Consider the following 14758-nt stretch of genomic DNA (forward strand, 5'->3'; position numbering starts at 1 on the left):
CCCACATTCGTATCTACGCACAGCTGAAAATGCCCAACCCCTTTGACCCTTATGTGTTTTGAAAACAGGAGTCAAATATATCATTGGAATACTGTTTACCCGCTGCAGCCCAGTTTCATTTGTTTCATCTGATCTGATCTAATCAAGATGATTTGGTTCGAGCAAAATGGTTTTCTGCAGGGAACAAAATCTCCTCCACTTAAAGACTGTGTGCTTTGCCAGTGCTATGCAGATACTGGTGGACGGCGAGGCAGAAGCCAGCCTCTTGCAGGTCAGCGACCCGGCTCCAGACGACAGGAGCAAGGCCAGGCACTGATGCAGGGCGGCAGGAGGTCTGCTGCAAAATGGTAGAGCTGCCTGTGCTCTGCTGATGACGCGGATATGGCTCACCAGGAGACTGATCCATGAGCCAAGCTCCTCCCTGGAACCTGATGAGGAAACCGAGGGACAGATTGAGAGTCTGACAGCTCTGTGAATCAACTGAGAGATGGTGAAAAATGAAGCAACATTTTTTTTAACATTGTACTTTCCGGACAAAAGTCCTTTAACAGAGTTCACTCTAATTTCTCGATTTGGAGATATGTTCCTCGTCATGCTGCTGTCTCCCTGCGGTCTTGAATTAGTTAGCTGAACAAACCTGGAGGGAAGAGTTTCCCAGCATGAGCCTGTCAGATCCGGCCCCGGAGGTTTGGCACTTCATATTGAGGAGTACTCTCCATGTCGCCGTCTTATCTCCGAGGAGCAGAGCTATAGCCACCTTACTTCGATGGTATAGAACGCAATATATCTCAGGGTTCTCTTTGCGCATGCAGGGCATATTGGCTGAGCCGTGAGAAGATCTCATGCTTATCCACGTTTTTGCTCCTAAGCTGGGATTTACTGCAAGAGAAAGCAAACAACCAGAACTGGCGATAATTAAATGAAAATGTTGTATAATTTAATAAATGTGCCCAGTTAACTCACTTCTAAAATCCAATAAATGGTGTGAAACCACTGAAAACAAAAACAGTGTTTACCTTTATGACTAGTTAGGTAATTGATGTCTGTCGCTGCAATTATAGGGCAGACTGGACACCCATAAAATCAGTCAATCAGTTAAGTCTTTTCCAGGTGATGGGTACAAAGCAGCTTTAAATGATTTACACAAACAGTCCCCAATTTGCTTATTTTTATTAGAAAGAATGGTGAATACATCAATTAAGACTGTTTGTCATTAATGGGGAAAAAAACCAATGTTTATCTGAAAAACTTTGGCCCAACTTTTACTTTTTGTGTGAATTTCAGTGTTAAGTATAATTAGTATACACAGTTCACAATTGTCAACCACTATATACACCAGTCCACTGATAGGAACACTCTATTGACTGCAAGCAGCTTTCATCTGAGGAATATCAAACATGTTGGCTCTTAGCCATTCTCACAGATTCAAAGTATGTGTTTTGTGTTTTGATGCAAGGTCAAGAGACCTTAAAAACAAGTTCCCAACAAGGGGTAACCTCGGCGCAACGGGCTGATTGTGCTCACAACAAAGCCTGAAAGAGGTCAGGAGAATATCTTCTGCAGCCACTTTAGAGATACTGCTGATTTAATGAACATATTTTTTTTCTTCCGCTCTGCTCTTACATGAAATGCATGAAGACTCAATAAGCATGTGCATGAGACAGACTGCAAGAACTGGTGCAGAATATGAGTGACAAGTATTATTAATTTATGAATTATTGTACGTAGACTTTGACTCAGTGCATCTGTTTACCCCGATGAAGGCATGAGCTGAAACATTGAGTGCTATTTCAGTGTCATTGCTGCTAAAATGTGGCTGAGTTTATTTGAAAACATACAATTAGCGCATATAATTAGAGGAAGAAATATCATACCAGCAACACAAATATAGCCCATATCCCATCGAAAACCGCTAATTGCTACACCATGATAAATACATCTTTGCAAATATCAAACTTGCTGTTAATATGTCCACAATCTTGTGTCTGTCCAGTATTTCTCACATCAAGATTGACTTAAGAAGTGAAAGGCAGTGGGCTGCTTGACAGTAAGAAATTCAAAGCAATGAATGCATGCAATTCTCAAGCATTATTTATTATTATTGTAGGTGGTTTTTATACAGTATTTACACTGTAAATGCCATCATAATTAGCCTAAAGGTAAGAAAAAAACCACACCCCTGCTTCACTGCTCCTCCCGTGTCTTCACCCCTGCTGATTTCCTCTCTAAGCCTTGGAAGAAAATTTGTGATTAATGTAGTCTGCACGTACAGCTGGTCTCTTATGCATAATGCTCCATTAGTAGTTTACTGTTCATGCTTGGTGGGTTTCTACATTTCTAGCCTCTGCTAAAACACACACTGAATCAAAATAAATTAGCAGCATGTGATATTTTATTCAATTCAATCCATTCTTTTTAACACAGGGAAGTAAGCATTTGTAGTTTCAGCACGTGACATTTCAAAAACAGAATGAACAGCACAAAACCACACTACGCTGGAAATGATAATGAGCAGATGGAGAGTGGGGTCATAGAGCAGAAATCAAAAGTCAGTCACATATCTGTGGTGCATAGAGTTAATGATGTTATACTGCTTCCGGAATGTAGTCCCACTCTTCCAGAAAGCCTTGGCAAAGTTGGTGGAGAGGATCATGTTGCTGGACACGTCCAGCCAGACTGTGGCAGATTGTCTGTCATACCATGCTGTCTGAAATGATTTCTTAGACGACAAATGAGTGGGTGTTATGGACATTCAAGTGCTTGGCTACGGTCTTAAAGGACATGAAAGCATCCAGTGTTCCAACAGCTGTTCTTGTCTTCTTCTTGTCATCCGTGGCATCCTGTCATTTGTATAAAGCTGCATTTTGAGGTGAACTTTTTGTGCACAACTAGCTAAATCAAACCATTTTGTAACCAAAACATAAAAATGAGATCCTTAACATTTTCTCTGAATCAGAAATTAACACCATTTGCATCCTGAATTTATAGTTTTTGTTTAGTGTAATTAGTTCATTTCAACATGTCCTTTTTACAGTTTCAGACATCAGTATTTGATGATCCTTGATGATGGATTCCAGTAGTTGCTGTAATCAGAAACGACACTGGAAGTGCACATGAATTGAAGCACTTTCATCTGTCTGCTCGCTTCATCCAGTGTAACGGACAGCCCGGTGTTAAAATGAGTCCGTCGTTAAAGACCAGAAGAAAGCTGCTCTCTAATTGATTTCAGTGTAAAAGGTTTAGTACGTAAAGTGAAAGAGTATTAATTTGCAGTATTTTAAATTATATCTGCAGAGATTTTGAGAAATCGTTGTTTTTTCTTTACCGCACCGCCCAACGTGTTTACATTTCGGCACACTCCAGAAAACATGAGCAGACGCACCCCGCCGTGCCGCGTCACGGACATGACGTAAACGCGCTGCAATTCAAACTTCAGGAAACGAAAGTGTCGTTTAAAAAACGGTCACCTCACAAACAGACTGTTTTCAGGGGATTTCTTCAGCCTGTTTCGTCTTGTAAGTCTAAAATATTTCGTATTTATTTTTGAGAGTAAGCTTGTTTTGTACTCAAACGTGGGTAGCTGGTAAATTATACAATGTTTTGTTATTTCACGTTAGGTTGCGACTAAAGACAGGTGCAAAGACAAACCCAGTGTAACGTTAGCTGTCAGTTTCTGTCTTTCTTGCTTTTTAAAACTAAATTAGATAATTTAGTTTTAGTTTTTCTGTTTAAGCGGTTTTCTTAAAAAGACACGTTTTTAGAATGTGTAGCAACGTAAGGTGTGAGTAATATAGATTAGTTTACTGGGCCTATAAACATTAAAAGCACAGGCTAATTGTTCTTTGTAGTTAAGCTAGCCCTGTTACTAATCTGTAAGACCTGTGCACAGTTTAATGTTAATATTCAGTACCACGTCTACCACCGTTTTTAATTTCATTCTCCTGTGGGCTGTTTTATAGCTATTGGTGTGTTTCTCGCTCCTCTTCAGTATGAGTGTTTGTGCAAATTGCTTCATTCAAATTAAAATAAAATACCTTCTGGTGAATTTCCCATCAAAACAGTCACTCTGTAAAATTACTTGTCTCCCTAGACTGCTCTGTTTCTCAGCACCAGCAAAGCAGCCATGACATCTAAAGGAGCCAAAGAGACCATCGTCACTAAGTTGGGTTTCAAATCCAGCAGCTCTGCCTCAAAGACTGAGGCAGAGCTGGAGAAAGTCAGGAAGGAGAACGCCCACCTGAGAAAGAAGATTGATGAACTGGCCAAACGACACGTCAAACCACCTGAATCAGACAAAAGCAAGCTGCTGGAGGTAAATAAAGTGTTTCACAGTCACATCAAGGAGTTTCAGGGTTAACTTGCATGCCTGTCTGTCATTTGGCTCCTTTTGGCTTTACCTTGTATGAAATTCTTATCATTTCAGAGGATTCTGTCCCTTGAGACGCTGCGAGAGAGGAACAATCAGCAGCTGCTGGTTAAAGAGCAGGAGCTCGAAACTCTGAGGCAGCAGCTGTCAGCTAGAGGAGGAGAGGTATGACGTGACAGCTCTGTGCAGAAATATATGGTTAAAAATCACATGTATAGCTGACTGGTATAGATATATCCATCAAAATCCTCTGTAAACATGGACTCAGACACCCTGAGGCAGCACTTTTATGCTCAGAAGGAGGAGATTTTCCTACAGCTGTGTCTTTGAGAGCACTATTCAACTTGTGAGGATTTTTTTGCACTTTTGGCATTGTATTGGTGGCATATGTATTGTTGGCTGCAGACAACTGTCAAAGTGTGTGTGTGGGGGGGAATCATGCTCGAATTTCAATGAACTGCCACAAAAACAGTTGGGGGGGGGGGGGTAGCAGCTTCTATCCAATCTTGACAGCAGCTCAGCACAGTGAAGTTTAGACAACCAGCAGAAACTGCATACTCACCCACAGTGTTTTGTGCCGTTGACTTGACATTTATAAACTAACTATCTTTCTCTGTAATGGATGGGTGTATGTATTGGTATTCACGACTTGTTACTGTTTATGCAAGTGCTGTAGAAATTCAAGCTTTTTCTTTGCGGCCGTTGCTTATCCTCGTGAAATCTCATCGCTATTGTTGCAGAACTTGTTTTCCAATTTTGGCCAGACAGAATGAAATCAACCATACTTGAAGATGACACACTGGTTAATAGAGTATCAGCATTTTTGTTTTGCTCAGACATTAATTTGCGCGTCCCTCTTTGTCGTTTACGTCCGGCAACAAAAGTGAGAAAACCAAAGATGCTGAATGTGCAGTGCCGCTAGACTGCCAGCCATGTAATGTCAGTTGTACGAAGAAGATAATTGCTCGGAAAACATTAAATTATCTTCACAGGCTGGCTCTGCTTCAACAAAAAAGAATCTAGCTGACATGTATGTTGTAGAGCCTAGTCTGGTTGATCTTGATTTCGTACGGTTGTGTATTTCAGGTGGTGGCATCGCTGCAAGCCCAGCTGGAGCAGCGCAGGAGAGAGGCAGAGCAGAGGGACGTGTTGTTCCGGAACTTGTCACAGGAGACGGAGAATTTGAAAAACCAGCTGGCCACTGTTTCTGCCCGATGTCAGTCCAGCGAAACCCAGGTGGTGGTCGGTTGACCTTGTAGCCTCCATACCTGTCTAGATGTTCTAATTAGTCAGAAGAAATATCTCCTCTTCCACATGACCAGTTGCCTTATTGGGAATCTCTCCTAATAATCATTGACTTTAACACGTGTCTGACCTGCCATTTGTGCTGGTACATAATAAAAAGTATGAATAGTATGATGAGTGCTCAATCAGTAACCTCCTGCAGTTATGTAGGAATTGGATATTAAAATTTTTGTTTTAAAATGCGACACAATGAATTAAAAACAATGGGTGGCGATTGTTGGAAAACCCGAGGAAAAAGTTAGTCCCCCATTTTTTTGTCAACTCACTCAGAAAAAGGGTTGCTTGAGTAGTGACATCCCTCCCTCTGACAGCATATTTTCCCCCTGGCCTAGGATTAAATCCCGCAACAGCTTTCTGTCCGCTGCCTCCCTTTGTAATATCCTCTTCTAAGATTTTTCTTCTGTATCTAAAGGACACATTTTTCTGTCACATTGTGGTATTTTTCACAAGTATAAATCCATTGTAGTTATTGTTTGACTCACAAGGAGCACTAAGGTCTCATTATGTATGCCTTATTCATAATTGGTGAGATATTTGCCTCGTCAGCTTTTTGAACCGTTGTAGGTTCTGTTTCAATCAGTAGTTAGTATGCGTAAGATTTATTTTTTATTTTATTTTTTACCAGGCTCATTTTCCCAGGTTCACTGTATGCTTCAAGTGATATTATTTTCCCCCTGTGCTTCTACTACATGAAAGGAGATTTGTTTGGAAATGCCTCTGTAGCTGATCCTTCGTCCACTAGGTGGCAATGTGTGACCTCTGATTGTTTTCTTCAATTGCTGGCATTTCCTTCTCTCTGGAGCAGCTTTGCTAATTTGCTGTAATGAAAGTTCAATTTCCAGATAATATGTGGTTAAAAATGAAATACTGTAAGTTTGTATACACATGCAACAACATGCAACTTACAGTAGCTTTATGAGGGGTAAAGCTGCTGCTTTGTCCACCTTCAGGATCGTGTAAGTCATGTTAATGTCAAAATCATCAGTGCAAGAGCTTTTGGTGAATCTGTACTTGCCCCTGCACTCACAACTGTAGGATATTATCCTATTTCAAACGGAATCCTTTTGATGCTTTGAGTACAACTGCTCCTGCTGTACACACTCAAGATGTCATCAGAATTCTTTTTGGCTTCTATATGAACTTAAGTGAAAAAATCACAAGTAGGGACTTGAGGAATTTGGATGACTGAAGGCTCAGCACATACCTTCTTTTGTTGTCGGGGGGGAGAGGGGGGGAGGGGGGTGGATCTGTTGGGGCCCATAGTTAGGTTCAGTTTGAGGTAATATAAAGGAAAGCAACTCACTTTTTTAATTGTCAGGACACTATGTCCTGGAGTTGTCCTTCTGCACAGTTTTTCCTGATTTCTTGATATTCTAATCATAAGCAGTTACAAAGAACACTAAGCCCATTATTCACTGATGCTCTAAACAGTGTTATCGAAAAGGTTTTTCTTTTTATATCTCCCTGCTCCCACTGTGGTTACATTATTGCATCAGTTGAAGCTACAGGCTGAAAAAATTGGAGTTTGAAGAAAGTGAAGTGGAGACTTTTACCAGAAGGATAGAGCTTATTTTTAAAGGCAGAAAGGTCACCAGAATCCTTCAATGTTTTTAGGCTGTTTTCTTAACATTTCAAGTATAGTTTTGGGCCCAAGGATGAGAAGCATTAGAATGGAAAGTAAGAACAGAAATGAATATAAGAAAAACATACTTCTTGAAGACAGCGTGTTTTTTTTTTTTGATGTCACTGTGTTTCAGTTCCAAATGCTTGATTCCCTCGTGTTTATGTTATGATGGTAAATTTCCAGGAAAACCGTCCACTTTCAAAGCTCTTGGTTTATCTTGTTTTGCATTCCTAGAAATAATCTGACCCAGAACCTCCTCTCCCCCACCACCCTTTCCCTTCAGCTTTCCTGGACTCACAAAAGCTGTTAGTAGGCTTAGCTTATGGGACATACGTTTAAATCCTTCTGGAAAAGTTGACAAGCTAGCCTGGTAAAGAGCGAGCTCACGGAGCCCCTAGCACATAGATGATCGTTTAGATGCTTACTGTAACATTGTTGTGAAAGGGTTTGCGGCAGCTTAGGTGTTGGATGGGCTCAGACGTGTGGACCTCAGGGTCGAGGTGGTAGAATTATGAGATGAGCGGCGATCCTCCGGGGATGGATGTCGAGGAATTTGCCCTCTGGGTTGACGCCTCAGGTCCTGTGGCAAAGTCTCTGAAAAAGTAATGCCTGGATTGATCACTTGCTCTTGACTTTTCTTTTCTTGCATTATTAAAAATTAAGACGATGAATAATTTAAAGCAGCAAGCCGCTGTGATTTTTTTTTTTTTTTTTAAGCCCGTGGCAGACCTGCAGTATTTAGTGTCTGTTGAGACTTTCCCCTGAAAACGGAATAAACTGAACAGCAGATACAGACAAAAAAACAACATGAAATACTTCAGAATGACAAGTTTCAAGATTTGCTATTAGAACATCTTCACTCGTCTTGGACGGACGGCAAGTCTTTTTTGAATGTTCCCTTACAACAGCGCTATGTCTAGGATAACTGTATAATAACAAGGAGGCTGAGATACACACAGCAGCTGCACGCTGTGGTTTGATGCACTGATGTTTTTATAATGAGAACTTGCTATTTCAGTTCAAATTTAATTTAGAAATGAGTATAAACAAGTAAGACCTTTCTGAGAACTATATTGTATACAAATGTTGATGCCAAATACCACATATATGAGACTTGGATATACTTTAAAGAATGTTTTTCCCTCCTCAGAATGGACAGGTATCTCCTGCAGACTTGGCATTGGTACAAGATCAGCTGAAAGATGTGAGTAAAGTCAGCTGTTTAATTTGTGTGTTTTTGCATGCCTGTTTGTATTTTTGTGAATGCATTTCCTCTATTAAAGACATTGTTTTTATACTAAAATCTCTTACCAATTACTAGATTTGACTGTCATAGTTGCATTACCTTCTGTTCAAGGCTAAAGGATAAATCTTTGAATTTCATCATTTAATATTTCCAACATATTTAGGATTCATTTTTTATTACTTAGGTAGTTCGGTTTGGGCACATAACCAAGCTCCTGTCACTGTCGTCTACAAAGAGGAAAATACAATGGAGACACAGTGTTCTTTTCCTTTGAGTGTCCTTGAATTTTAACAATTGTAATGTCCACATAAGCAGAAAAGAGTGTGGCATTATAGGGCTTGTGCATCTTACCAACAGGCTCTGGAGAAGAATCAGCAGTGGCTGGTATATGACCAGCAGAGAGAAACGTATGTGCAGTCTGTCCTCGCCCGTACAATGGAGCTGGAGCAGCAGCTGGCTCAGGCAAAGCAGGAGCAACCCAAACAGGAGGCCAGTTCAGAGGGTAACAATATCTGTCATGCTCACATCGTTTCCCATGCTCACACAGTGCATTAACGTTTTTTTGGTGAAGTATTAAAATGAAATGAACAAACATGGAATTCTGTGCTTTGGTGCATGTATATACTGCAAAAAAGGGAAGTTAGGAGCTGTTTGCTGCTTCATTAAAATTATTCTTTAGCTACAACATAAAAAAATAAACAGGCAACCAGCTATGAGTGATAAAAGATTAGATAGGTGATAATGCTGGAATACAAAATATTAAGAATTGCATAAATATTTAGATAGACAATGCTGAATACCAGTTGTTTCACATGACTGCCATAAATATTTTTGACAAGCTTCTTAATTTGCTTACTGACACTTCTTGTCTCAGATGCTGCCAACTCAGAAGGTCCAGAAAAGGAATCTCAGCTGAAAAGCCACTATGACCAGCTGATATCAGGGTTGCAGAAAGACCTGGAGAACCAAAAAGATCAAGTTTCCAGAACCCAACAGGAGCTCAGTGTGCAGAGGGAGCAGGTAATTTCATTTAATCACCATTTACTCATTCTGGCTAAATTCTTCTTCCAGGAGTTGCTGTCCAGCATAGATTTACTGCCTGATTAATGATTATATTCTGAACCTTGTGACTTGTGCTGCTCATGTTAGTGACAAACCTTGCAGTCTCACTATCATGGATTTAGCACCAAAACAGGATGTAACTGGACTAACCCCCAACACCCATAACTTTTGCGTTCAGACATCTTTGTTAGTGTTCTGTTGAACTCTGCTAGAATAAACGAGCTGACAGAAAACATACACCATCCCGCAACGTTTGTTTCCCTCACTCTGCAGACTATGAAAGCTCAGGTTGCACTGCAGTCTCAGAGGGAGCAGGTCACCAGGGTCCAGGAGGAGATGTCAGCGCTGCAGAGGAAGTACGAGGGCAAGTGCAGCGAATTGTCATCCTTTCTGATGAAGTACGATGTGAAAAGCAAAGAGCTGGAGGAAGCCAAGATGCAGCTGCAGGCAGAACGACTGAGCAACAGGTAAAGCAAGCCTGCTCTGGTTGTAGGTCTCAAACGAAGGTGGCTGTCACACAGTCATAGTCTCACAGTGTTACTGAACATATGACTAGTGCATAAAAACAACAAAAAAAAGTGCGATGTGTACTTTTCACAACCGTTCATTTATCGATTTTTATGTGGTTGAATTCGCAGTTTGGCCACTTATGGTGCCAAAAATAGGGTTATATTTTACTGACCTTGGATTCTAGGTTGTTGAATACAAAGTGAGGATGCTGTTTATAGGCTTGAAACTAGTGCTATTTGACCATTTAAATACTATAAACAGGATAAAGGGTGAACAAGACCATCCTATTGATATTTATTTTTGGTGGATTGCACAAATATTGCATCCAGACATGCAGTGAATGAGGAGAGGCACGTATCATCTGAGCGGGCAGACAGAATGAGAGCGGAACTGGAGAATATGGAAATTCGACTGGAAGAGGAACGGAAGAGGTCCGCTGAGCTTCTACTGCAGGTAACATTCCCAAACCTTGTTTTATTACCTGTAGTCACACTTTCCTGATATGATCAAAGTCATTCACTCAGTATATTAAAGCACTCATGATGCATAAGCAGAAGTCTGCTTTTGTAGGATAGAATAGGAAGATCTCATCCATCACCGGTTATAATTTACTGCACAAGAGCACAATAGATATCTGTGCATATTAAAATAAAATGTAATTCCAGGTTTATCTGTATTAAAAAGGATTGAAAATGGCATTGCACTTTGCTTTTGAAAGGTGCTATATGAATAGATTTACCATGCCTTGAAAATTTCCCTTTCACAGGTAAATATGCTGCAGAAGTCTCTTCTGAGCCAAAATGAAGAACAGAGGAGAATTGCAGCACTGGAACAACAGGTAAGACTTGGCAAACATACAGGCATTTTTAACCTGTCAATAAATCCAATGAAAATTTGATGCTATTTTAGACATTGTGTGTGTGTGAGTTCCAAATCAACATTTCGATCAGCCTTTACTGGTTGCTCAATCTGAATGCTCACCGCCCAGTTATGAGTGGAAAATCTGTCCGCACAGAGTTGCAACAGTTTTAAGTGAGTAGTGCAGTCCAAACTGTTCCCACTTGTGTCCTCAACTTCTCATATATTTCTGCCCCTCCTAAGATCCAACTCTCTGCCAAGGACTTTGAGAATGAAAAAATCGATCGTCAGAGCATGCAGCACCAGTTACATAAGGTGCTGAAGGAGCTTCGCAAGGCTCGTGATCAGATTTCTAAACTGGAGTCTGCTGTAAGTGTTTTAAGGTGTCGCAGCCATATATATATATTTTTTTTTATTTTTTGAAAGTCTAGCTTTAGTCTGTCAGTGTCTCTTTACTCCAAAGCTGCTAAATTAATATAAATGTATGTTCCTGTATTTCAGAAGCAGCCAAATGCACGCTTTTCAGAGCCAAGCTCATACAACAGGCTTGACTTTGAGCGTCTTACTATTGATGACTCTGTTGGCCCCACATCCCCTTCCAAAATCACCAACCTGCTGGATGAGAGTTTCTTGGAGTGCCCAAAGTGTCGCACCCCATATCCCACCAGTCGCCACAGAGAGCTGCTGGCTCACATTGACTACTGCCTCGCCTAAGCTAGCACAGATTCTAGACCAGTGTTTCCCAATCTGGGTGTCAGAAGCTGCCTTCACCCAAGAGGGCAGCAATAATGCATAGATCACAAACCAATGGGATTGGGAACCACTGTGCTAGATCGTTAGATCCATTCAGAAGATGTAAACCCCTCAAATGTATTGTGAACAGCTATCTGGGGAAAAATTTGAAAACCTCAAACAGGCAGTTTTAGACACTGATTTCCATAAACGCAGCACTGTTGTGAGCAACAAAGGTGAGTAAGAGAGTTTTCAACTCACCCAGAAGGCTACTTGCATACCTTTGTATTATTTTGTTTTGATTTCCATGAACTGAATATCCTGCAGTGTTTCTCATGTACGATGATAAATTTGAAATATGCCTTGTGGTGTCATAATAATCAGCTGAAGAAAACTTACACATTCAGTAATGCAAATAATGAGACATGTTGTTTTCCAAGAAGGATTGTGTATATAGTTTCCATAAATCATAAAAAAAATCTCATTATTACTGCCTTAGGCTCCAAGGGATGTCTTCCACAAGACCCAAATAATACTTCACTTCATAAAATGTTATGTTTATATAAAAGGGACTCCAATGACAATTTAAAAATGCGTATTTCATATCTTCATCACCTTAGAGTTATTTAAAAAACTGGCTAAAAGTGTTTACACATTCATGCCATCTATATACTCCAGTTCTTTTTGCCATTAGACTGTCATGAGGCCAAAGATGAAATCATTTACAGAAACAAGATCCTCTCATATGATTATTTCTGAGGTCTTCCAGTATTTATATTTTACAGTGTTTGTGAAGCTCTTACTGAATTCTGATTGTTTTTATTTTCGTGTGTATTTCATTTAAGTATTTATTCCTGGGTGATCTACTGTCTTTTTTTTTTTCATTGTAGGGATTTTCCTTATTTTAATGTCTATGAAAGTTTACAAACCTGCCAAAAATCTTCCATTGGTAAATCAGCTGTAAACACACCATTTATCTACTCCTAGTTTCAGTAACGGCACATTTGGCTTTTTTCTTCATCATATTTGCATTGATCTTAGAAAATCAGTAGTGCTCGTTTGCCATTTGGCAGTACTGATGTGAAGAACAAAATAACAGGGAAAATGTTTTGCTTTTTTTGTGTTTTCAGCTATGTGTAAAGATAATTATGATTTGCCTGCCATGTATTCTCTATTATACCCTTGGTGGTTGTGCCTGATTACTATGTCTTGAAGTGTTTCTCTGCCTATCATGATGCAAACAGTTGGATAAACCTTGCTGAACCATGTGACTATAACCATGACCAAGATATTTTTTTTCCCCTTAACCACATAGTTTTGTTCGCCTAAACTTAACCAGACCTGAAAGATACTACAGTGCAGAGCTTAACTGGTCACATTTGGCAGCTTTTCCATGTATTCTTTCTGTTCAAGTGAAGCTCATTTCCATTTCCACCTTGACTTTTCAAGCCTGCAGACCTGTAAGGCTGCAATGAGATTGCATGAGTTAATTCCTTGTACTAAACTATTTAAGGCAGGGATTACTAAAGGTCCTCGTGATAGGGGAAAAGGGGTTAAGGTGTCTTTATTCCTGCAGCCCTGGCAATGTGACTAGATTGACTTACAGTAAGACAGACAGCCTACTGCTGTTCATCTTATCAGTCGTTGTTTTAACTTGGGCTAAGTATCTTTTTGAACAGTGCTATCTGATAATCATAGTGCTTTACCAACATTTGTCTAGTTTGCTATTTTTTAAAGTTAATTACTTCATTGTAGTCATGTGCTCTGAAGTTGTTCTGCCATGCTCTGTACTGTACACAAATGTGCAATAAAGATGTAAATCTCCCTCCAACACAACAGCCCTCTCTGGATGTTTGTCATGTCAGTGATCCATGTAAAAGCAGTGGAGCTTTGAGCTTAATGCTAATCTTAGCATGCTAACATGCTGTTCTTTAGTAGGGGTAATGTTTACAGTGTTTATTGTCTTGGCTCCAATGCGAACATTTGCTAATGATGCCTAAGAACAGAGTTCAGTTGAGGTTGATGGGAATGCCGATGGTTTGGAACGTATTTATAATGTATTGGACATATTCCAGAGTGTTTCCTGGCTCACAGTGTGCTTTTGGGGAGGGAGTGCGCACAACATGACGTGTACTATAAAGGCTGTGAGGCTGTGACCTTATATGACAGAAATCAATATATTTTCCTGTTAAACGTTTCCTGCTTCGCCCCAGTTCCCCAAAATGGTTATAATGTTATAATTTTTGGTGTTGGTGATTTACCTATAGCCTCTGGGGAGCCCCAGTAATTCCTCTATGCAGCGAAAACCCTGAATTAAAATTTCAATGTGGCAACAGTGCTACAGGAAAAGTACAAGTGACTCATTACAGTTCACCTTGACATTGACATGAATTTTGGATCAAATTCCACAGCAATCTATTTAATGGATTTTCGTGCATCCAAAGCCTCAAATGTCAACCTCATGGTCATACTGGAGGAAAACTCAAGGGTTGCCAAATTCTTCTTGATGCATGATTTGGCAACAAGAGCTGTTTTTTTTTTTTTAATTAAAAAATGTATGCTAATCCATCCATCACGTGAAAATATATTTTTTGTAGAAGTGAACACTTCACAGAAAAGATCATAAAAGTTATTAAGATTGATTCATTAGGTGCTATGCATGATTGTACAAAATTTGTTGTCCAACAGCTGTCAAGACTTTAATATCAAATGTCAGCCTATCTGAGACACCAGAGGTACACATTGTGGATATATTTCAGTCAAAAGTGAAGGAAAAACTGAGAGACAGATCAACCTCCTCATCCTTAAAGGTGTGCGACATGGCTCTATGGAAGGTAGTGTCAGCGTGTCTCAATAAAAAATAAAATGTTGATCTGAAATTGACAAGTGAGAAGTTAAAGTTTGTCAAACTACACATGAAAAGTATTTTCAGAAATCAGTAAAAATGGGTAAAAAGTGGCCCTGTGAAACCGGTTAACATTTACAGGAAAAAAACAATACTAGACCTTGTCAAATACAGCAACAAAACAAAAGTCACAGAATCTGATCCATCTCA

The 14758-nt window shown here is 39.9% G+C and overlaps 1 protein-coding gene across 1 annotated transcript; it reads left to right on the forward strand.

The window, feature by feature from the left end:
* The first annotated feature begins 2415 nt into the window (after positions 1-2415).
* cep55l (centrosomal protein 55 like) lies at positions 2416-13539 on the forward strand. Its single transcript, XM_022212254.2, has 12 exons — positions 2416-3515; positions 4091-4312; positions 4424-4531; positions 5453-5602; positions 8446-8499; positions 8899-9043; positions 9416-9561; positions 9877-10070; positions 10443-10566; positions 10880-10951; positions 11215-11340; positions 11473-13539. The coding sequence occupies exons 2-12, from the start codon at positions 4124-4126 to the stop codon at positions 11683-11685; spliced, it is 1521 nt and encodes a 506-aa protein (XP_022067946.1). The 5' UTR covers positions 2416-3515; positions 4091-4123; the 3' UTR covers positions 11686-13539.
* Positions 13540-14758: the final 1219 nt, after the last annotated feature.

This window comes from Acanthochromis polyacanthus, chromosome 19 (genome assembly GCF_021347895.1).
Source record: "Acanthochromis polyacanthus isolate Apoly-LR-REF ecotype Palm Island chromosome 19, KAUST_Apoly_ChrSc, whole genome shotgun sequence".
In the NCBI taxonomy this organism is placed as follows: Eukaryota; Metazoa; Chordata; class Actinopteri; family Pomacentridae; genus Acanthochromis; species Acanthochromis polyacanthus.